At 46.2% G+C, this 20688-nt stretch overlaps 1 protein-coding gene across 2 annotated transcripts in view; it reads left to right on the top strand.

Moving 5' to 3' along the window:
- LOC138286614 (germ cell-specific gene 1-like protein) overlaps positions 1 to 20688 on the top strand; it is a 136005-nt gene that overhangs the window by 7839 nt on the left and 107478 nt on the right. For both annotated transcript variants that reach the window (XM_069227043.1, XM_069227044.1), the window contains exon 2: positions 9158 to 9267. In XM_069227043.1, the coding sequence (XP_069083144.1) occupies positions 9160 to 9267 (108 nt within the window). In that variant the 5' untranslated portion in view covers positions 9158 to 9159. The remainder of the gene's footprint in view (positions 1 to 9157; positions 9268 to 20688) is intronic.

Genomic DNA, 20688 nt, shown 5'->3' with positions numbered 1-20688 from the left:
TTCAAATCCTCTCATTCTCTCCCTTTCAGATCTCCCTTTCTCTCCTCTCACCTTCTAGTCGTCACTCCATTTCATCTCTTTTTCTTCTCTCCCGCCCCTCTTCCCTTTGAACCTCTTTTGCCCCATCCAATTTATCCACATTTTCTCTGCTGTCTCCTTTCCTCTTCTTTGCTTTCAGCTCCCTTTTCTTAAACCCAGTCTAGTAATTTCGACCAAGCGAGGTAGGATTATAAAAATGTATTGAGGCAATCCCTTCACAACCTGCTCTGTTGAGAGTCACATCCCAGCTGTCCACAACTCTCACCCAACAGAATGCCCACTTTACCAACATCCAAGACCAAGAGAACCTGGGAGGGTGGAAAAAAGGAAACCGAAGGAAATAGAAAGGAATGGAAGAAACAAAATGTGCAGTACAACATATGTGAGAAAGGCAGTACATAACACGTTTTCCTCTTCAAAACACAGATAAAAATAATCTATAAAATTACCCTTGTGAAATCCTCCATAGAGTTCTAATTCTGGCAGATGACTTCACCTGTTGTGCAATAGAAGCATCAGATAAGTCACCAAAAACTTGAGGCTCCACCAGAGTTTCATGTGGGATAGCTGCATCTCAACCATGCTTGTTAATAAGAGATGGATCAGATCTGAAGTCATGAATAGAAATAGGATTTACCAAATCACGATGCACCGCTCTACCATCATATTCTAGTTCAACAATTTCAGTGCCAACTTTTACATCACTGCCCTTCACAACTTTTGCCAGGGGTTTCATGCTCCAACATTTACCATCTTGGGTTATCTCACTACCTCTGTTCACCTTAATTATCTTCATGAGACTCTTTGATCAGCATGCCCAGGAATCTTAATTCTGGTAGATTCTCTAACGCGGAAATCAGGGGGTAGAACCATATGCTTGTGGTTGTATCTCATTTTGGACTTTATCTGATAGAACTACTAATGCAGTCAACCACAGGGTCTTTTCCTTTGCTTACTGAAATTTTGTTCCTCAGCCGCCACAGACATAAATCAGAAACAGGTTGCCTACCATTCAATAAAAGGAAAAGGACTATTCCCTGGCAATGGAAGTAGGTGATAATCTATAGGAGCACATTCTTTCTCTTACAGTTTGGATTGCAGATTTATGATTAGTCAGAGCCAATTGGGCGATAACCTTTAGGTAACAGTTAAAGCGTTCCACTTGACCATTACGTTGCAGGTCATAAAAGGCAGAAATAGCATGAGACATACTATGTGCTCCCAAAAATGTGCTCATTTCTTGAGGTCTCAATTGCTCACCATTGTCAGTAACCAGTGCATCAGAGCAACCTTCCTTGCTAACCACTTTCATCAAAAATAGATTACCCCACAAATTGTGATATTTTCCACAAACCTAACCTCAGGCCACTTTTAATCGTAAACAGCAACTACCACAGCAAAGAGAAAGAGAGCCTTTTAAATGCTCCAATAATGTCAAGTCTAAACGACCATCAGAGAGACTGATGCCATTTAATGGGCTGGAGAGGTTGGATATGGCACCATGCACACTTATCTCTTCTCAAACCAACTTCACAATCTCTGACAAAATTATCTGCCTCAGCATCCATTGTAGCCTTCAAAAAGGCAACCAGACAAGATTCTTCAAGACCGACATCCCTATATGGCCAGAAAGACTGGCTTTAAGGATCAGGGAAGAAATCCTTCCATGTAAAATGCAGTTATCTCTGCGAGAAAACAAACCCATTCTCAACATTCAATTCCTCGAAAACCCGGTAATAGCGAGGTAATTGAGTCTACCAGGACTTAACAGAAGGCCAACCGTAGTTGATAAAGTTGCAAACCAGTTCCATCACACTATCCTCCAGTCTCCACACTTCTTAAGTCAACTGAGGTTCAGCCACAGAACACACATCTATATTTCCCGCCAGGATATCAACCTTCCCTTCATCATTGTGATCCACTTTACTCTCAATTGGCAGGCATGACAAGCAATCTGCAGTGGATTCATTCTTTCAGGTACATATCTAGTCTCAAAGAGCAATATTCCTGCAGCTTAGACCATAAACTTGCAGTCCTGGCATTAGCAAATAAACCACCCCAGGAGATGGTATATGAACAAGGGGCTTGTTGTCGGTCTGCAAGGTGAATTTGTTTTTTAACGTTCTCAAAAGCGATCTGTTACTCATTATCCCAAAGGTACAAATCCCCATTATGCAAAATTCTTATCCTTGGCTCCATCAAAGTTGCAAAGTTTGGTATAAACTTGGAATAAAATTCAAAAAGTCCCAAGACGGATAACAACTTATCCTTATCATCAGGTGCAAGAGCTTCCTTTATAGCATGTACCATGGAGTGCTTGGGTACAACCGTCTTTGCAGATGTAGGGCCAGATGTATCAAAAGTTTTTGCACTTGCAAACGGTGCGAATCGCAAAATCGGCCGTTTGCGAGTGCAAAAACGATGCATGAAAGGCATTCGCAGACCAAAAATAAGAAATCACAAAAATTGCGATTTTCTGCGTTGCGACCTGGTTTTGTGAGTCGCATTTTGCGATTCGGTATTTCCAGTAGGAAATTGCAAGGCGCAAAATGCGATTCACAAATTCCAAGTCGCAAATAGATGCAGCAAAAATTCGCAATTAGCGATTTTTCACAGAATGGCAATTTGCACATGCAAAATACCACTAAGTGAAACCTGGTGGTAACCAGATGCAACCTATATAAAGAGGCCCAGAATGCCTCAGACTCTTTTCCACAATGACTGCACTCTACGTCATGGCGAGGAGGATGAGGATCTTGGCAGGTTTGAGGAGAGGGAGAAGGAGACAGGAGCGCATTTTCAGAGTGCGCATTACACTATTTGACCAGACAGAGGAGGAAATATTTGAGAGGTATAGGTTGAACTCAGCCATGATACTTGATCTGATAGCTGAGCTACAACCCATACTGCAGCGCAGAACACTAAGGACTCACAGCATACCCACCCATGTGCAGGTATTATGCTCCCTACACCTACTTGCCTCAGGGAGCTATCAAGGGGTCATTGCAGCAGCTGGAGGGGTTTCACAGAGTACCCTCTCCAGACTTTTCAATGCATTCATCAACGCCATGCTAAGCAAACTCCAACAGTATATCAGATTCCCCCACACCCCACAGGAAATACAGCAGGAAAAAATAGAGTTTTACCAGATAGCACAGTTCCCCCATGTCCTAGGTGCCATAGATGGCACACATGTGGCAATCTGTCCACCATCAGCCACAGAGTATGTTTACCGAAACCGTAAATACCAACATTCAATGAATATTCAGGTGATATGCAATGCCTCCTATATCATAACTGATCTCGTGGCCAGGTACCCAGGGAGTACACATGATTCATACATCTTTCACCACAGCGGCATTCACACAAGACTGCTAGCTGGGGAGTTTGGAGAAGGATATCTACTAGGTAATGTCACTCTGTACACTGGTGCATAGATGGCGAACACATGTCAGATGGCTCAGTTACTCATCACACCTTCTGTCCCTTCCAGGAGACAGTGCCTAGGCAGTGCGCACCTACATGATTACGCCCTACCTCAATTCCACAACACCAGCAGAACGGAGATACAATGCAGCTTACAGGGCAACCCGCAACGTGGTAGAGCGCACATTTAGACTGCTGAAGAGTCGCTTCCGGTGCCTCCACAAAAGTGGAGGGGCACTACAGTACAGTTCAGAGACCACATGTAGAATAGTGGCTACTTGTGCAATCTTGCACAATATAGCTACAACCAGGGGCATACCTATAGAAATCAGTGACACTGAATCAGATGAGGATGACGATCCCATACCACCTCTACAGCCAGCAGACAGGACTAGTGCAGCAGAGGGAAGGCAAAGGCGTGCTGACATCACACACAACCATTTCAGACGTGAGTATGAATGAAAAAAATCCACTGACAACTGTACCTGTAGTGATAGAAATTTATTACCTTGCGTCAGGTAATGAATGGTGAAAAATGAAGTAAACAGGTGAATAAGAACAACGAAAAGAAACAAAAAAACTGAGTCCCACACTATTACATCATAGTGGGAACACCAGTGTCAATGCGGCAACAGTCACTTCCTCCTCCCACGCACACCACTGGGGTGCCCAGTTGACTCACTGGCACCCTGAATGTCACCCTCAGTGGCAGTGCTGCGCCTGGCACTACGCCGTCTGGTGTCTGATGCAGGTACTGCCAGACTACTAAGGCTCGAACTGTCCTTAGTGTCCCCCAGGGCTACCTCACTGGGAGTGGCTGATCTCTGTCCCATGACTAGTTCAGTCACATTAGTGATTTGGACAAGGCCCTGGACCACATCCCTGCTGGTGTGTGCAGCCTCCACTTGGGCCGCCACAGCGCGCCGGGCGAAGAGTGCGGTTGAGTTTGCCATCCTGTTTGAGGACCTGCAGTAGTTAGCAAACATGGTTCGGAAGCGGTGTTCATGTCTGCGTCGACTCACCCTTTCGTGGCGCAGCTCCTCACACAGGTCACGCACTGCATTGGTAAGCTCCCTAGTGTCCTGAGAGGCCTGCACCTGTCCCTCACGCAGCTGGGTGATATTGTCGTTCAGGGTGTCAATTCGCTGATGCAGGCCAATCATATGTCTGTTGTGGACTTTCAGGTTCCTGTCCAGACTCAAAATTCTCCTGTTTTGCAGGCGCTGTTGCTGCAACATAGCAGCCTCAAGTCCCCCGAACAAGGATGAACCCTCAGCTGCCTCCTGCGGTTGCTGCTGGGACACTGTGGAACTTCTGCGATGTGCTGCATGACCCCTGTCCTCCGGTATCTGGCTGTGCCTATCTGTTGCAGATGGTGTGCTTGGCCCCTCCTGCTGCACATCAGAGTCACCACTGAGGTCTGGCAGTGGCAATGGCCTGGGCCTGCGGCGCACAGTGGAGATGTTGACGGACCCACTGGTGTTGGTGTCGGAGGGCTGCTGTGTGTCCGTCTCCCCTACACAAGGAATTTCTGTGGCTGCTGGGCCAGGCCCACCTGCAACAACAATATGCAGCATGTCAGTTCTGTATGTTATATTCTCTGTCCAAAAATGGACTACTTCACACACTACTTCACATTACATGCTAATTCCTAAGGGGCTTTTATGCATGCATATATTGGGTTCACACGACAACATTGCACTTACCTTGGCTGGTACTCGGTTGAGCGGAGGTGTCTATATCTGTGACCCCTGTCACTGCTTCTGGGAGGAGTGTCGATTCCACCAGGTCCTCCAGTGGTGTGGCAGGTGGCTCGGTTGGTGGTCCTCCTCCTGTGCCCCTGGCCTCTGCAAGTCTCCTTGCCACCCTCTCCTTTGCCCAGGACTGCAGGTCGTACCAGCGTTTCTTGATCTCCTCAATGGAGCGCTGTGCCACTCCAATGGCGCAGATTTTACCTTGGATCTCAAGCCATAGCCTTCTCTTCTCGCTCTCAGGCACCTGGAGTGATGATTTACCAAAGAGGCGGTCATGGCTCCTCACAACCTCTTCTGTTAGTACCTCAAGCTCCTGTTCACTGAACTTGAGTTTGTGCTTCCTCTCCTGCTTCTCCTGTGATGTACCTTGGGGCTCCATTGTGGCTCAGGTGATGCTGCTCCTTCAGGGTGCTGCTCAATGTGGCTGGGCTGCTCTCACTCAGGATGCAGGTTTGGGTGTGGCACCTGAAACTGCCTGGGATGACTCATTTCCTGCTGGTGATGTCATCAGGCTCCTCCAGGTGTGCATTCTCGAACCTTCTCGCATTTTGCGATTTTTTACCGAATCGCAAACAAATCGCAAATTGCGAGAATGCAAATTGCGAGTCGGTATATGGGCCTCGCAAACCACAAATTGCGATTTTTAAGAAATCGCTAATTCCGAATCGCAATTTTGTTACATGGCCAATTGCGACTCGGAAATAGCGATTTCTTAATAATCGCATTTTGCGATTCGCAGACCCCAGTTTTCATACATCTGGCCCGTAGTGTGTAGTAATCCAGTTGTGAACAAAACAAGTTGCATTTTCCAGTGGAAGCACTGAACCATTTTTTCTAAGCGAGCACATGCATCCTTCAGCACAAGATCATATTCTGACTAATTTCTTGTAAAACCCAATATACCATTTTGAAAACACCACAGTCTCCCCTGTTTATAAACATGTGATACATGGCATGCTGGAACACTGAGGGAGTGGATACCAGGCATATGTCTATACCTCTACAACCCAAATTGGGCTGTAAAGGGAGGTAACACCCTTCATTCTTCCACAAGTTCTAGTTGATGATATGCTCAATGGAGGCCAGAGGTGGAAAAAACAGTAGCCCCATCCAACATGGATATCATTTCATTTAGTTTAGACAGTGGATGTATGTCGGATATTCTATTTACACTGTGTGCCCTCAAGTTAACACATAAGCACAAACCCCATTGTTTTTCTTAGTAAGAACAATAGAGGAAATCCACTAGGAGGAGTCTTCTTCTCCAAATAAGTTCTCTTGTTGAAGAGAATCAAGGAGGTCTTGAAGTTCCTTGCAAACACATATTGGTACTTCTCACAATTTTTGCCTGAGTGGTACATTCCCCTCCCTCAGTTGAATTTTATGTACCAAGTTTTTTAATTTACCCAACATTTCATTGTAAACCTTGGGGTACAACTTGAATATTTTATCCTTACAAAGGAGTTCACTGAGGACCAAAATAGTGGCAAGACAGTGGCATCACTGACACAAAAATATGTATAAGCAGTGTTCAGATTGCAGGGAGCAAGATCCTGGTACATCATCAATTACACTGTGTGTGTTCCACAGTAGAATGCAATGTAGAATGGAAGTCTATGTAAATCAAAGATGGCTTCTGGGTACCAAAAGAGGTTTTGGAATGCCTCACCCCTGAGGAGATTATTGTCTTTGACATAGGCAATAAAAAACACCCTGACTCGATCCCTATTCCACTTCCCACCTGTAAGGGAGAGGCACACAGGCTGGAGAAAGTACAGGTTTTGAGACCTCTGCTCCTCAATGACATGCCAGGTCATGTCTCCTCTCTGATTGACATAGGAGGCATCCAAATACAAAATCCATGATGACAAGCTGTAGCACAAAACAAAGTCTTCCGCATGGGGAAATCATCTAAATGGCCGCATTGAAGTCTCTTTGAAGGATGTGATGCACTGATGGCTCTCTTAAGATGGCACACCGCAAGGCAATAAGATTACCTACAACCAGATGGAACTGAACAAAGGAGTTGCCAAGTAACTGTGGATCCCGCTCTCATTGCCACTCTGGGTATAGTAATTCAGACCAAGCAACGTAGGATTACAATAATTTATTGAGAGTTAATCTGTTCATCACTGGTTCTGTTGAGAGTCATATCCCAAGCGTCCCCAACTGTAACATAATGAATGCTTCCATTGGCAACATTCATAGGCAGACCAAGAGAATGAGGGTGGGGGAAGAAGAAAACAAACAAAATGGAAAGGAATGGAAGAAAGGAACATGTCTTGCCGTCTCCTTCTCTCACTCCCTTATGGTGTTGCCTGTTGTGGTAATGAAGGGTCTATCACCAGGACTAATATGTCCTCTGGTAGCTATGTCCAGTGCATAATTTAAAAAAAGATGAGGGCATAACTTTTTTCTTCAGGAGCATTCCACTTGCTGTGCCAAATGCCTGATATGTCAAAAACCAAGCTTGCTTAGTCCTGATTTCACCTCATGCCTCTTTCTCCCACCACCCTACAATCCTTGTTTCTTTATCTTACTCTTGTAGGCTCTTTTTCATGCATTTTGCCTCCCTTTGTGAGTGTTTTCCTTGTTTCTCTTCCTCCCTTTTCAGCTGTTCTATCTCTCCCTCTCTTTCAAAAATCTGATTATGAAAAATAAGTACCAGACTACAAAAATGAGTGTCAGTGCCACTCACCTGCAACCACGGGCACAAATTAAGCAAGAGCTATCTATGCCTATGTTGTCACATCTTCTTGTGGAACCTATATTTTTTACTTTTATTTTATGTTGTTAATCACATTTAACATGTTGCCTTTCAGCCACCTGAGAGCACCGTAGATCCGTTGGCTCATTGGCTTTTGGGGGCAGATGCCAACTTACTTGAAAGCTGTTGCTTCTGAGTTGAATTGGGGCCAGTCCCTTCTTGGATGGATGATTCTGGTGTCGACAGAGCAGCCTTACAAAGGACATTATTATGTTATTTGTGTTTGTGTAGCTCATGTCTGCCAGAGATGTGACCTCTTGGTGCTCCTGTCTGGTATGTTGTCCATACCTCTTAGGGATGTCTGAATTGTGTCACCAGCCAGCTTCATGCTGTCTGCATTTTGTGTTATGCTCATGACTCTGGATTGAGTGTTGTCACATAGCACATGGCTCTCTGTTGACACATGGCTTGGGGGTGCCTCCCTTCTGCTTTGCCACATGGTTATGGGCTGGATTGTGTATTACACACTCAGCTATGGGTTGTAAGGACTATGTGTTGCCTCATATATATCGGCTATCTGTACAGTTTGTGAACAGGGCCAGTCTCGTCATTCTTCCACTCGGGCAATTGAGCTGCAGGTTTGGGCTCTACTTTAAAATCTGGTTGGGGTGCTATGAGCAACAATGCAGTGCCACATATTTGCCAGGGCCAATTGTGATTTCCAGTCCTGAGCTGGTTGTGAGCTTTCTGGGTTGTGTGTCTCCGACACAGTGTGGGCTGTCTGGGTTGTGTATTTTCATAATGTTCTTGGTTCTTTGATTTGTTTTTGTCTCATTGCACTGGAATGTCCGAATAGAAGGTTGCCAAACAGTTCCCCGTTGTTCGGTTCTATGACACTGCTGGTTCATTTCCTGCTTTTTTGTGTGGATACTGCTTTCTCTCACACTGTGATGGTGTCTGTGATGCTAGAATACCTAAGGGTGAATTGTCATCTGTCCATCATTGCATAATGACAGTATTTCTAAATCTGACTGCTACAAAGTAGCCCTTGCCTGTCTGATATACTGATGCTGCCAGTGACCCTTTCATACACAGAGCACCAGCATTACCAGGAAAACCACAATTTACCTGTTTCTCAAGAACAAAAGTATTTCTCATTTGATTAGTTAGGCCACTGCAGTGAAAGAAACAACCTAAAGTAACCAAGAATCTCCTTTCTATCTAACTGCAGGAATGGAAAGTTCCAATGAGAATGCAATAAAAATACTCAAGGTGAAGGAGATTGATCACTGCTGCTGTCAGAAGGCCAGGGACCTGGAGTCACTGCAGACCAAGAGGAAGGTGGCTATCTTTTCACATTCTTTACTCTAAGCATGGATGTTTGTTGTCCAGTACTTTAGGCACAGGACAGCAGTTGAGAAAACAGAATGCTTTCTTTACGTACAGGCAATTATAGGTTCTACCATGGGGTTGGAATTCAGTTTATACCAAATGGAAAACAGACTGAAACAGTTCATTTAAAATGTGTAGCGTTTTGTTTTAAGAACTTTCTCCATTATTTCACCTCTCCTTGGCATGTGTTTGAAGTGAAGATGCTGGGTTGAAACAGGTAAGTAACCAGCAGCATACATGGATCTCCTTGGCCTGGTCAGAGACCAAGCACAACGTCCAAAGAACCCTGTGCCTTCACCCTATACCTGTGGCAATCCATCTAGCATAAGCATTCCACAGACCCAGTCTGGTTAGGTATTTCTACCACTGATGCTGCACTTTAATAATCCACTCATAACATCATAACATACCTCCATTCTCTGCAATTAAACAAATAACAAATTCAAAATAACAACTGAAAACTGTGATAACATGATTTCTCGATGACTCAGAAAACTGCAATAAATGTCTTCCCTCTCTTACATCAGCACAAGATCACAGAACGTTACTGGCTCAATTCGCTCCCTGTGTCCTTCCACCTGTGCCCTACATAATGCGTCCTCTTCTGAAAGCACCATCTTTCTACCATCTCCTCTCTCTCGCTCTCAAGCACTCTCATAGTCCATTTACCATCTCTGCATCATTCATCATAAAAAGCCTGCTACTTTCCTCACCTCCTCTTCCTTTCATCATTTTGACCTTTCTCACACTTCACTTACAATAGAAAGCCTCTCTCATTTTGTTCTATGACCATTAGTCAGTACCGCTTGCTATGTGTGCACACCCTCTGGCCCAGAGAATTTATTAATATCATATTTCTTTTCTCCCCAATTTAATTTTTACAAATTCTACTGTCCTTAGACTGCTTTGTGCAACCTGCCCTTCCTCACTCTCTACATTATCTGATTCAATTTTTTGTCCATTGTGACTACATTTCCTGTCCATTGTGACAATTTATTTTTTATCTCCCTCCTTCTCGTTCTCACAAAAGGTGTTCTACCTTTTTCCCCATTCTGAGAAGTATTATAAGCACAGACCATTTCCTCCAAAACCTCTGTCACATATTTCCTATCACCAACATTTCAATAGTACCTTTGACAACTCAGTTTTCACGCTCCACTATGCCATTTCTCTGCAGATTGTACAATGAAGTTCTAACATGTTATATGCCTTTACGTATCAAAAAGTCTTGCATCAATCCAAAAGTGAGTTGAGTTCCATTATTCGTGTCTTACTCTCCCTGCTGAGCACTTTCCATAACAGCCTAATGACCGTTTTCATGGTTATGTTTCTCACAAACTTCATTTCCAACCTTCTAAAACAAAACCAGTTAAGTTTCAAGTTTGCATATAGAATTAATTTACCTGTACATGTAAAGCTCACAACAAAGGTTGCTGTGACATTTGTGAGTTAAGCATTGCATTTCAGTCAGAGGAAGAACAGATCAAGGAGTGTCTGACCTGCTTTTTTCTCACACTGCTCAAAATGGAAAAAGTAGCTAAAAAGTCAGTGTATTTTATAATTTGCTTTAATGCTGCTCATTGCTCTGCTTGCCCAGCAGGCTACCTCCCTAGGGCCATGGGGCAGGGTGATATCCTCAGTTGGACTTGGCCCTCTCTGCAGGTTCTCCCCCAAACCTGTTGCCTTCACCCCTCCTATTTTTGCTGAATTTGGTTTTGTTGACTTTGTGCATTTTACCACTGCTAACCAGTGCTAAAGTGCTTGTGCTCGCTTCCCAAAACATGCTAAGTTGGTTTACACCTAATTGGCACATGTAATTTACATATCAGAACCTAGTAAAGTGGTATACCATATACCCAGCACTGGTAAATTAAATGCTTCTAGTTGGTCTCCAGCACTTATTGTGCCACCCACTTTAGTAGACCCTTAAAATATGTCCCAGTTTGCCATTGTAGCCTGTTAGCAGTTTACCAATTAAGCTTGGCAAAATAACCCCCTTTCCAAGCCTTAATGTACTTTTTTAGGGTTGAGCCTGCGTCACTTGCGCTTTCGCATGCGTTTCGCTTGTGAGGCACTTTAGTAGTTAGAAAAGGGCTCGGAGCCCTGTCTATGTCACGTCAGTGTCTTTCATTGGTTCATGGGCTTGCCTGTTAAAATCTGCTTGCTTTCATTAGTGGAAGGCATGCATACGTCATGCCTTTTCCGGTGGTTAGCCCTCCTCGAGCGCAGCGACCAAATACTGAAAACATGCAAGGCTCGCTGTTTTCTGTCCGGTTTGTCGACTACTTTTTATCTTTTTTCGCAGCGCGATCTCGCTTGGCAGAAGTCGAGCGCTTTCTATGACATTGACCCTGTTATATAGTTAATTGCACTTTTGCCGGCTATGTAGATAATTGCACTTTTGCCGATAGGTTTCACTACGAGTGAACTGTAGCAGCGCGATTGCACCCTTTTTTCCATTTAATGTGGCAAGAAAAATCCGGTTGGGAGTTTACAACTGTTAATAGCTCTAACTCAGAGAAATGCGAGACCCGTTGCATTGCAAATGCTTGTATTTACATACAAGCCATCTGTAAAGTAGACCATTGACAGCCCCATGGGAAGGTGTATTGTAATTAAAAAGTTGGACATGTACGTTTAATTTTTATATGTCCTGGTAGTGAAAAACTCACATATTTCACTATTGTGAGGCTGACCTCTCCAATAGGATTACAATAGGTTACCCTATTGCATTTAAGTGCTAACCTTTGATTGGAAGAAGGTAGGAAAATCACATTTGGTGTCTGAGAAATTGTAATTTAAAATCCTCTTTCATGGTAAGGTCAGATTGTAAGTCACAATTTTGAAAATGCCACTTTTTGAAAGTTGGCATTTTCCTGTCCTAACAATTTGGTGCCTTCAGCCTGTTCCTGGGTCAGGTCACATGACTGTGTGTAGTTGCCCATTACGTCTTCCTTCCAGACAGCTGCATAATAGAGACAATAGGTGTGCCTTAATGGGCCATCACTGGCAGGATGGGAAAGGCGAAGCTGTGCACAACTCCACTCACACATCAATGGGAAGGGTCTTGCTCACACACAAAGATCTTCACACTAGCCCATTGTGCCTGTAGCCAGGGCAAAGAGGCAGGAAATCCCAAGCACTTTTGAAAAGGAAATCTCTAGAAACCTCTCCTACTTCAAATGATGCACCATGTATAACAAGCATTTACAATGCAATAGGTCTGCATATTTTGAACAACTGTCATCTTTTGACAACAGCGCCAAGCAAAAACAAAAGAAAACATGAGAAGAAACTTAGAAAAGACGACTTGGCAAAATAACAGAATGTTAGCTTTAAAAAATAAAACTTTGCAATTTTGTGCCTGCTGGGCACGATTTAGCCCGTCACAAGCTTTCTGTTTGCGGGGCACTAGAAGTTAAAAAGAACAGATAGTACCTTGATCATGTAGGGAGCAGTGGATGGGCACTAATTAAGTTGCATCAACTAGTGCTGGATCCCTGCCCCACACAGAGAAACTGAAATGATGCCAGGCATGCCTTGATGAATTACGAGGCTGTGAATAAGAGTACCACGTAAACCAACAAATGGTGAGTGACAGGCAGGCTCTAAGCCCTTTATGAAACACAACAGCGTCTCGCAAGCAAGACGTATGCTCTAGCGCATGAACTCGCAGGGTCGACCCTAAAAATAGGACCCTCATACCCACTCTTCAGTTCACTTCTGGGCCTGTGGAAGAACTCTTAGAGTACTGCCTGCTGTTGTGAGCTGCTGTGTACTTCAGAGGAACTGCTTGCTGCACCAAGAAGGACTGCTCTGCTGTCTGAAGCCTGCCTCAAACCCTCGGAGGACTACCCTGCTGCTTGAGCCCTGTTCTACTGCTTGAACCCAGGACTACCAGATACTAATTGGCTGGTCTCATGATCCGAACCTCAGGGACAGAAAAGGCTCCAACCATCTTGATCCTGAACTTGGAACCAGCCTGCTCTCCAGTCCTGGGCTCTTGGAAGTGGTGCTGTGGGTGCCCAGTTACCCACAACCCAAAACATGGTTTCAACCAAAAAGTGCTCTGAGAACCGAGTGGAGATAGGGACCAACCTGCTTGTCCATCCGCCCATGGTGCATCGCTGGTTGGCCTGACTTTGTGGCAGCTCCCGCTACAATCTTCTCTGTAGCAGCAAACCCTGTTCAGCGGCTCTTTGCTGACACGGTACTGGCCTCATGGAGGTCTCGTCAGCTACAGACTCTGGCTAGCTTCATCCCACTGGGGATCTTCATCTTCCCCCCAAAAAAGACTAAGTCCAAACAAAGGATTCTTCACCATGACCTCGACCAGCAGCTTCCCAACAATGCCGCTTCCTCCTCAGACATCACCAGCCACTTCGCCCTGCTGAGCTTTACTTATCTGACATTTTTGGTCAGATTTTGTTCTAAATCTAAAGGTAAGCGGAAACTGGGCCCAATCCACTTCTTGTATCCAATCTGCACTCCATGGTGATCACCCATAATATTCGCCCCAGTCTCTTACAACTAGATGTCCAGGGTTGGCGGATTGATAATTTAGGCACTAAATTTCACTTTAAAATTTTAAAATTCATAACTCTGGTTCTACTGATTTAATTATTGACATTTTGTCGTCTAGTTATTTATTCTTTTTTTCTAAAATAGTGTGGGATTTTTTTTGTGTTGTGTGTTCATCGTATTGCTTTTTGTGTGCTCCATAAATATTTTACACATTTCCTCCAAATAAAGCCTGACTGCTTTTGTGCCAAGCTGTCAGACGATTAAGGACAGGTACATTTAGTGACCTATTATGGTTCACCCCGAGACGGATGGTTGCTGCTTGAATAAGGCTTCACCCAACAACCCAATTTCTCACACCCTCTGTCTCACAGTGCCCAGAACATTAAAATACAGATTTTGTGCTCTTAAGTGATAGTTTTCAAAAGACTGTAATGCTTATACAGTAAAAAAAAACGGAATTAAGCCATATATACTGAATGTTTGTGTGTTCATTTTATATAATTTAAGTCTCGTTCTCTTGCGCCTCTCAAAATTCTCTCCTATAAGGCCACTCGGTCACATAAGAGGTACACTAAACGGTGCAGGTGCACCAAATATGTGCAGGAGTTAGAATGAGAACTGGAGAAAGGTAGAGAGAAAGGGAGCAGAAACATATTGCAATGACTTGAGAAAGACATACTAGTGTGGGTGAGAGGGAAGAAGAACAAAATTAGGGAGATTGGTGAGGGTGAAAAGAGAGACCCAAAGTGAGGAGGAGGAAGGAAGGAGAGCAAAAGGGAGAGAGAAAAGTTAGAGGAGCATAAGAGACAAACGTAGGATGGTGAGAGGCAAGAAGGGAAAGATAAGGATCGGAGGAGAGAGGGGAGGAGGCAGGTGAGTGGAGTAGAGCTTTTCGTTTTACATGTGTGATGACATCTTTGGGGCTCAGTCTGATCTTATTTAGCTCATCTGAACTACCACCACTTTCCCACAGAGGGTAATCAAAAATGCAAAAACAGAAAGGCCTGCAGTCCCAACTGAGCTCTCTGTGAAGGTCTGTCTGCAGTCCAGCTCTGTACGGTCTCAGTGCAGACCTAGAGCTGTGGGCTCTCTAAAATCCTTTGACTTCCACATGCTTCTATTTGCCTTTTCTGAGGCATTGAGGGGCTTGGGTCTCTCTTGCTGTAGGTGTGTTTGTTAAGTCTGGGGACTCTAGCATAAAAACAGAGTGTCCTTAGAGCCTTCACATATTGTTCAACACAATTGTTAGACCTGACAGCCTTAGGGTGGTCATGTCCCAATTGTTTGCCTGACTCCCTCCACATTTTTGACACAGTTTTTTCTGGTTTTAGGACTCTGCGCACTTTACCACTCCTAAAGTGCATATGCTCTCTCCCTTAAACATGGCGACATTGGTAATTTCCAATTGGTGTATTTGATTTACTTGTAAGGCCCTAGTAAAGTGCACTACAAATGCCCAGGGCCTGTAAATTGAATGCTACTAGTGGGCCTGCAGCACTGATTGTGCCACCCACATAAGTAGCCCCTTAACAATGTCTCAGGTCTGCCAAGCCTGTGTGTGTAGTTTCACTGCCACTTCGACTTGGCATTTAAAGGTACTTCCCAAGCCTTAAACTCCCCTTTTTTTAATTATAGGTCACCCCTAAGGTAGGCCCCAGGTAACCCATAGGGCAGGGTGCTATGTAGGTAAAAGGCAGGACGTGTACATGTGTGTTTTATATGTCTGGTAGTGGAAAACTCCTAAATTCGTTTTCCACTACTGTGAGGCCTGCTTCTTTCATAGGCTAGCATTAGGACTGCCCTCATATACTGTCTGAGTGGTAGATTCTGATCAGAAAGGTGTAACCAGGTCATATTCAGTATGGCTAGAATGGTAACAGAAAATCCTGCTTATTGGTGAGGTTGGATTTTATATTACTATTTTAGAAATGCCACTTTTAGAAAGTGAGCATTTCTCTGCACTTAAAAACCATCTGTGCCTTACATCCTGTCTCCAATCAACGTCTGGGCTGGTTGACAGCTTCCTTGTACATTTCACCCAGACAACCACAAACACAGGACACTCAGTCACACCTGCACTAATCTGCATACTTAATGGGTCTTCCTGGACTGGAAGGGTGGAGGGCCTGACACATTTCAAAGGCTAGTTGCCCGCCCTCACACAATGGACTGCCAAACCCCATTCTGGGACCCTGGCACAAAGACCTGTATTGAAATGTGATTTTGTGCACTTCAAAACCACTCTTTGATGTCTCCCCCACTTCAAAGGCATTTTTGGATATATAAAGTGGGTCTCTGACCCCACCAACTCAGACACTTCTGGACATGAACCTGCAATCTCTCAAGAGGAACTGCCTGGCTGCCCAAAGGAATCATCTGGACTGATTTGCCGAGAAGGACTGCTGCCCTGCTTTTTCCCCTGCTGCCCTGCTGCCCTCTAACTTTGCTGAGAAGTGCTCTCCAAGGGCTTGGATTGAACTTGCCTCCTGTTTTCTGAAGTCTCAGGGCCAAAAAGACTTAGGCCCTCATTACAACATTGGCGGTAAATGCTGCTTACCGCCGTGCAGAAGACCGCCAACACACCGCTGCGGCCGCGGAAATCCGCTACAGCTATTACGACCCACAGGCCGGAATCCGCCAAAATCTAGACACCCAAACAAGTCCGCCACACCAAAGGTCAGTGATAAACTGGCGATAACAAAACCTCCACCGTCACGCCAACAAGAATACTCCCACACTATCACGACCCACAAATCCACGCGGCGGTCTATCAACCGCGGTATTTCATTGGCGGTACACACCGCCGCGCTCAAAATACACACACATTTACAAAACACAACCACATTGGACAAATCAAAATACACACACCCGATACACATACACACACCACTCCCACACACCCAATACAATATAAAACACACACCCACATCACCCACAAACCCCTACGACAAAAATTTAGAACGAAGCACAGAGAGATACACCACCATCAACAAACTAGCATCCACAGGCACAAAACACCATCACTCACACAACATCCACACACCTCACACAACATACACAAACACAACCCCTCACACATCACAACACACACCACCTCACTATCACCTTCACCACACCATGACACCCCAGGTTCTCCGAGGAGGAGCTCAGGGTCATGGTGGAGGAAATCATCTGGGTAGAGCCACAGCTATTCGGATCACAAGTGCAGCACACCTCCATTGCTAGGAAGATGGAGCTATGGCGCAGAATCGTAGACAGGGTCTACTCAGTGGGACAGCACCCAAGAACTAGGGATGACATCAGGAAGAGGTGGAACGACCTACGGGGGAAGGTGCATTCTGTGGTCTCAAGACACCAGATTGGAGTTCAGAGGACTGGCGGTGTACCCCCACCTCCTCCCCCACAACTAACAACATGGGAGGAGCAGGTCTGGGCTATACTGCATCCTCAGGGCCTCACAGGAGTAGCAGGAGGAATGGACTCTGGTAAGTCAAATCTTAGCTATTACATCCCCCAGCCTACCTGCATGCTATCACATACCCCACCCCCACCCTCACCCCCATCACTCCAACACCTCACAAATGTCCCACTATCACAATCCACCCATCCCAACACCAAGCCCTGCAGGCAACACCAAAGCATGGACACCCATCACCAAAGCATGTCCACTACAGATACCCACACAGATCCCCAAACCAAATATCACACAAGGTCCTAGACAAGAATGTAAGCACTGGGGTCACCCACCCATTGCACACGATGGCACACACAGATGCAATAATCATGCCTTTACACCCCTGCAGGACCCCTACCCAACGTCACCGGACAGGAGGTTCCAGACATGTCCACCCCACCTCCCCCCACAGAAGAGGCCCACAGTGATGACAGCAGCTCTGTCCAACTGGATCTAGATGACCAGCCCGGCCCAACTGGGACCTCAGGACAGTCGGTTCCCCACACACTGGCACATGCCACCACAGAGCCTCCCCTTAGGAAACACTATCACAGCACCCACCCAGTGGGCCCATACCTCTGTCCCCAGGACACGTCAAGCAGCAGTGTGTCCACCACTACAGGGAACCCAGGCAAACTCACCACCCCAAGAACATCAGGGATCTGGGGGCAGTGGCAGTGGGCACACGGTTCAAGGAACAGAGGAACAGGAAAATAGGGGAACTGGGAGGACTGCTGTGTGACAGGGGGAGGACAGGCCCAGGGAGCCCACTCTCCACGAGGCCCTCTCCAACATCATGGGAGCGTACCATAATTCCCAGGAGACGAAGGCAATGGTACTGGTCAAGTGTCAGGAGACCCAGCGGCTGCGGGAGGAACCGTATTTGGGCATCAGGGAGGAACTCAAGTCCATCAACACCACCCTGGTCACCATTGTACGGGTGCTGAAGGACCTTGTGAACAGCAGGAGGGACACTGTGGCACAACAAGGGGCCCCTGACACTAGCCTCGATGATGAACTGCCCACCACCTCCGCCGGCGCTAGTGAACAGGAGGCACCACCACAGGACTACGACACCAGCACCCCACCCCCTGCAGATGGAGAACCACCCCGCAAACGGTCCCTGAGATCCAGGACAAAGACAGAGAACAATGCCAAGACCCCGCCAAGAAATGAGACCACCCTGAATGTCATCCGTCTATCCCACTTCATCACCCTGTCCATCCTTAAACTGCCCTAGCTCCACTTCCTATGCCCCTTTGGACAATGCACCTTTGAGACAAATAACTGGACTCTGCCATGGACATTCCTCCACCATCACCCCTGACCATTTTCCAACCCCCTCCACTAATTTGCACTTAAATAAACACCCTTGAATCGCAAAACAAGCTGGAGTCAGTCTGTGCTTTCACAAATGTGTGTTTGCTATAACTAAGGAACATAGCAATGTCAATTGTATTGTCAACATACCTATGTCACTCAGCTGTAGTCCATGAGGTAACATAGCAGAGGTCACACAGTGGGACCCACATCTGTGAAATGGAAAGGCAAAGTGACACTGGGTGAAAGTGACAGACATATGGTAGGTCTAACAATTGTATGAGATGTAGGAGGCAGTGATGTCTTACCTGTGTCTCACTGGAAGTATTGCTGGATCACGTTGTTCCTGTTGTCGATATCCTCTTCTTCTGCCTCCTCTTCTTCACTGTCCACAGGCTCCACAGCTGCCACAATACCTCCTTTTGGACCATCCTCCTGCAGAAAAGGCACCTGTCGTCGCAAAGCCAGGTTGTGCAGCATTCAGCAGGCCACGATGATCTGGCACACCTTCTTTGGTGAGAAATAGAGTGAACCACCTGTCATATGGAGGCACCAGAACCTGGCCTTCAGGAAGCCAAAGGTCCTCTCTATCACTCTCCTAGTTCGCCCATGTGCCTCTTTGTAGCGTTCCTCTGCCCTTGTCCTGGGATTTCGCACTGGGGTCAGTAGCCATGACAGGTTGGGGTACCCAGAGTCACCTGCAAATGTCGAGGGACAACTGTTAGACACACACTAACCCTTAGGGACAACCCCAGACCCAGACAACTATTCACAGGGTATAGGTTCCTTGTCCTCACCTATTAGCCACACAGGGTGCCTCTCGAGTTGCCCCATCACATAAGGGATGCTGCTATTCCTCAAAATGTAAGCGTCATGCACTGAGCCATATGAACACCATTGGTGTTCATATGGGAGATGTACTGGTTGGGCAAACACACCATCTGCACATTCATTGAATGGTAGCTCTTCCGGTTTCTGTACACCTGTTCACTCCTGCGGGGGGGGGTACCAAGGCCACATGTGTCCCATCAATGGCACCTATGATGTTGGGGATATGTCCCAGGGCATAGAAGTCACCTTTCACTGTGGGCAAATCCTCCACCTGAGGGAAAACGATGTAGCTGCGCATGTGTTTCAGCAGGGCAGACAACACTCTGGACAACACGTTTGAGAACATAGGCTGGGACATCCCTCATGCAATGGCAACTGTTGTTTGAAAAGACCCACCTGCCAGGAAATGGAGTACTGACAGGACCTGCACTAGAGGGGGGGTTCCTGTGGGATGGCGGATAGCTGAAATCAGGTCTGGCTCCAACTGGGCACACAGTTCCAGGATTGTGGCATGATCAAGTCTGTAAGTGATAATGATGTGTCTGTCTTCCATTGTCGACAGGTCCACCAGCGGTACGTACACCGGAGGATGCCGCCATCTCCTCACCTGCCCCAGCGGGCGTGCCCTATGGACGAGAACAGCGAGCACAGAGTCAGCCAACACTGAGGTAGTAAAAAAAGAATTTATTGCACACCTTTGTCAATCCGCTATGTGCCTGTCACTGTGTGTATGCAAGGCCTACATATGTGTGACGCATTTAAAAATAATGCCATGTGGCCACCTGAAATGGCGGCTGCCTGACCTGTAATGTGGGACAAGGGGATATGAGGTAACTGCGCTGGCGTCGTGCACCGTCGCGGTAGGCGGTCGAAGACCGCAGCACAATCCTGCATTGGTTAACATTGGGCCCTATGGGTCCGAGGAGGCAATGTCGATGTACGCCGGTGGTGATGGTACGCACCGTCGCGGATGTGACCGCCATTTTCTCTCTGTTCACTCACTTGATACCTGACCTTCGACAGGAGAGGACCTACACTGCAAGTGCTGCTGTGACCTGTGTCTGGAAGCGACAATGGCTCACATGTCTGGGGAAAGGGCCCCTGCCTTCACTTCGGAGGAGTTGGAGAAGTTAGTGGATGGGGTCCTTCCCCAGTACACGCTACTCTACGGTCCTCCAGACAAACAGGTGAGTACACTGTGAGCATGCTGTATGGGCAATGCCTATTTGGAGTGGTGTGGA

This window comes from Pleurodeles waltl, chromosome 3_2 (genome assembly GCF_031143425.1).
Source record: "Pleurodeles waltl isolate 20211129_DDA chromosome 3_2, aPleWal1.hap1.20221129, whole genome shotgun sequence".
Lineage (NCBI taxonomy): Eukaryota > Metazoa > Chordata > Amphibia > Caudata > Salamandridae > Pleurodeles > Pleurodeles waltl.
This window is presented reverse-complemented; position numbering and strand designations above follow the sequence as displayed.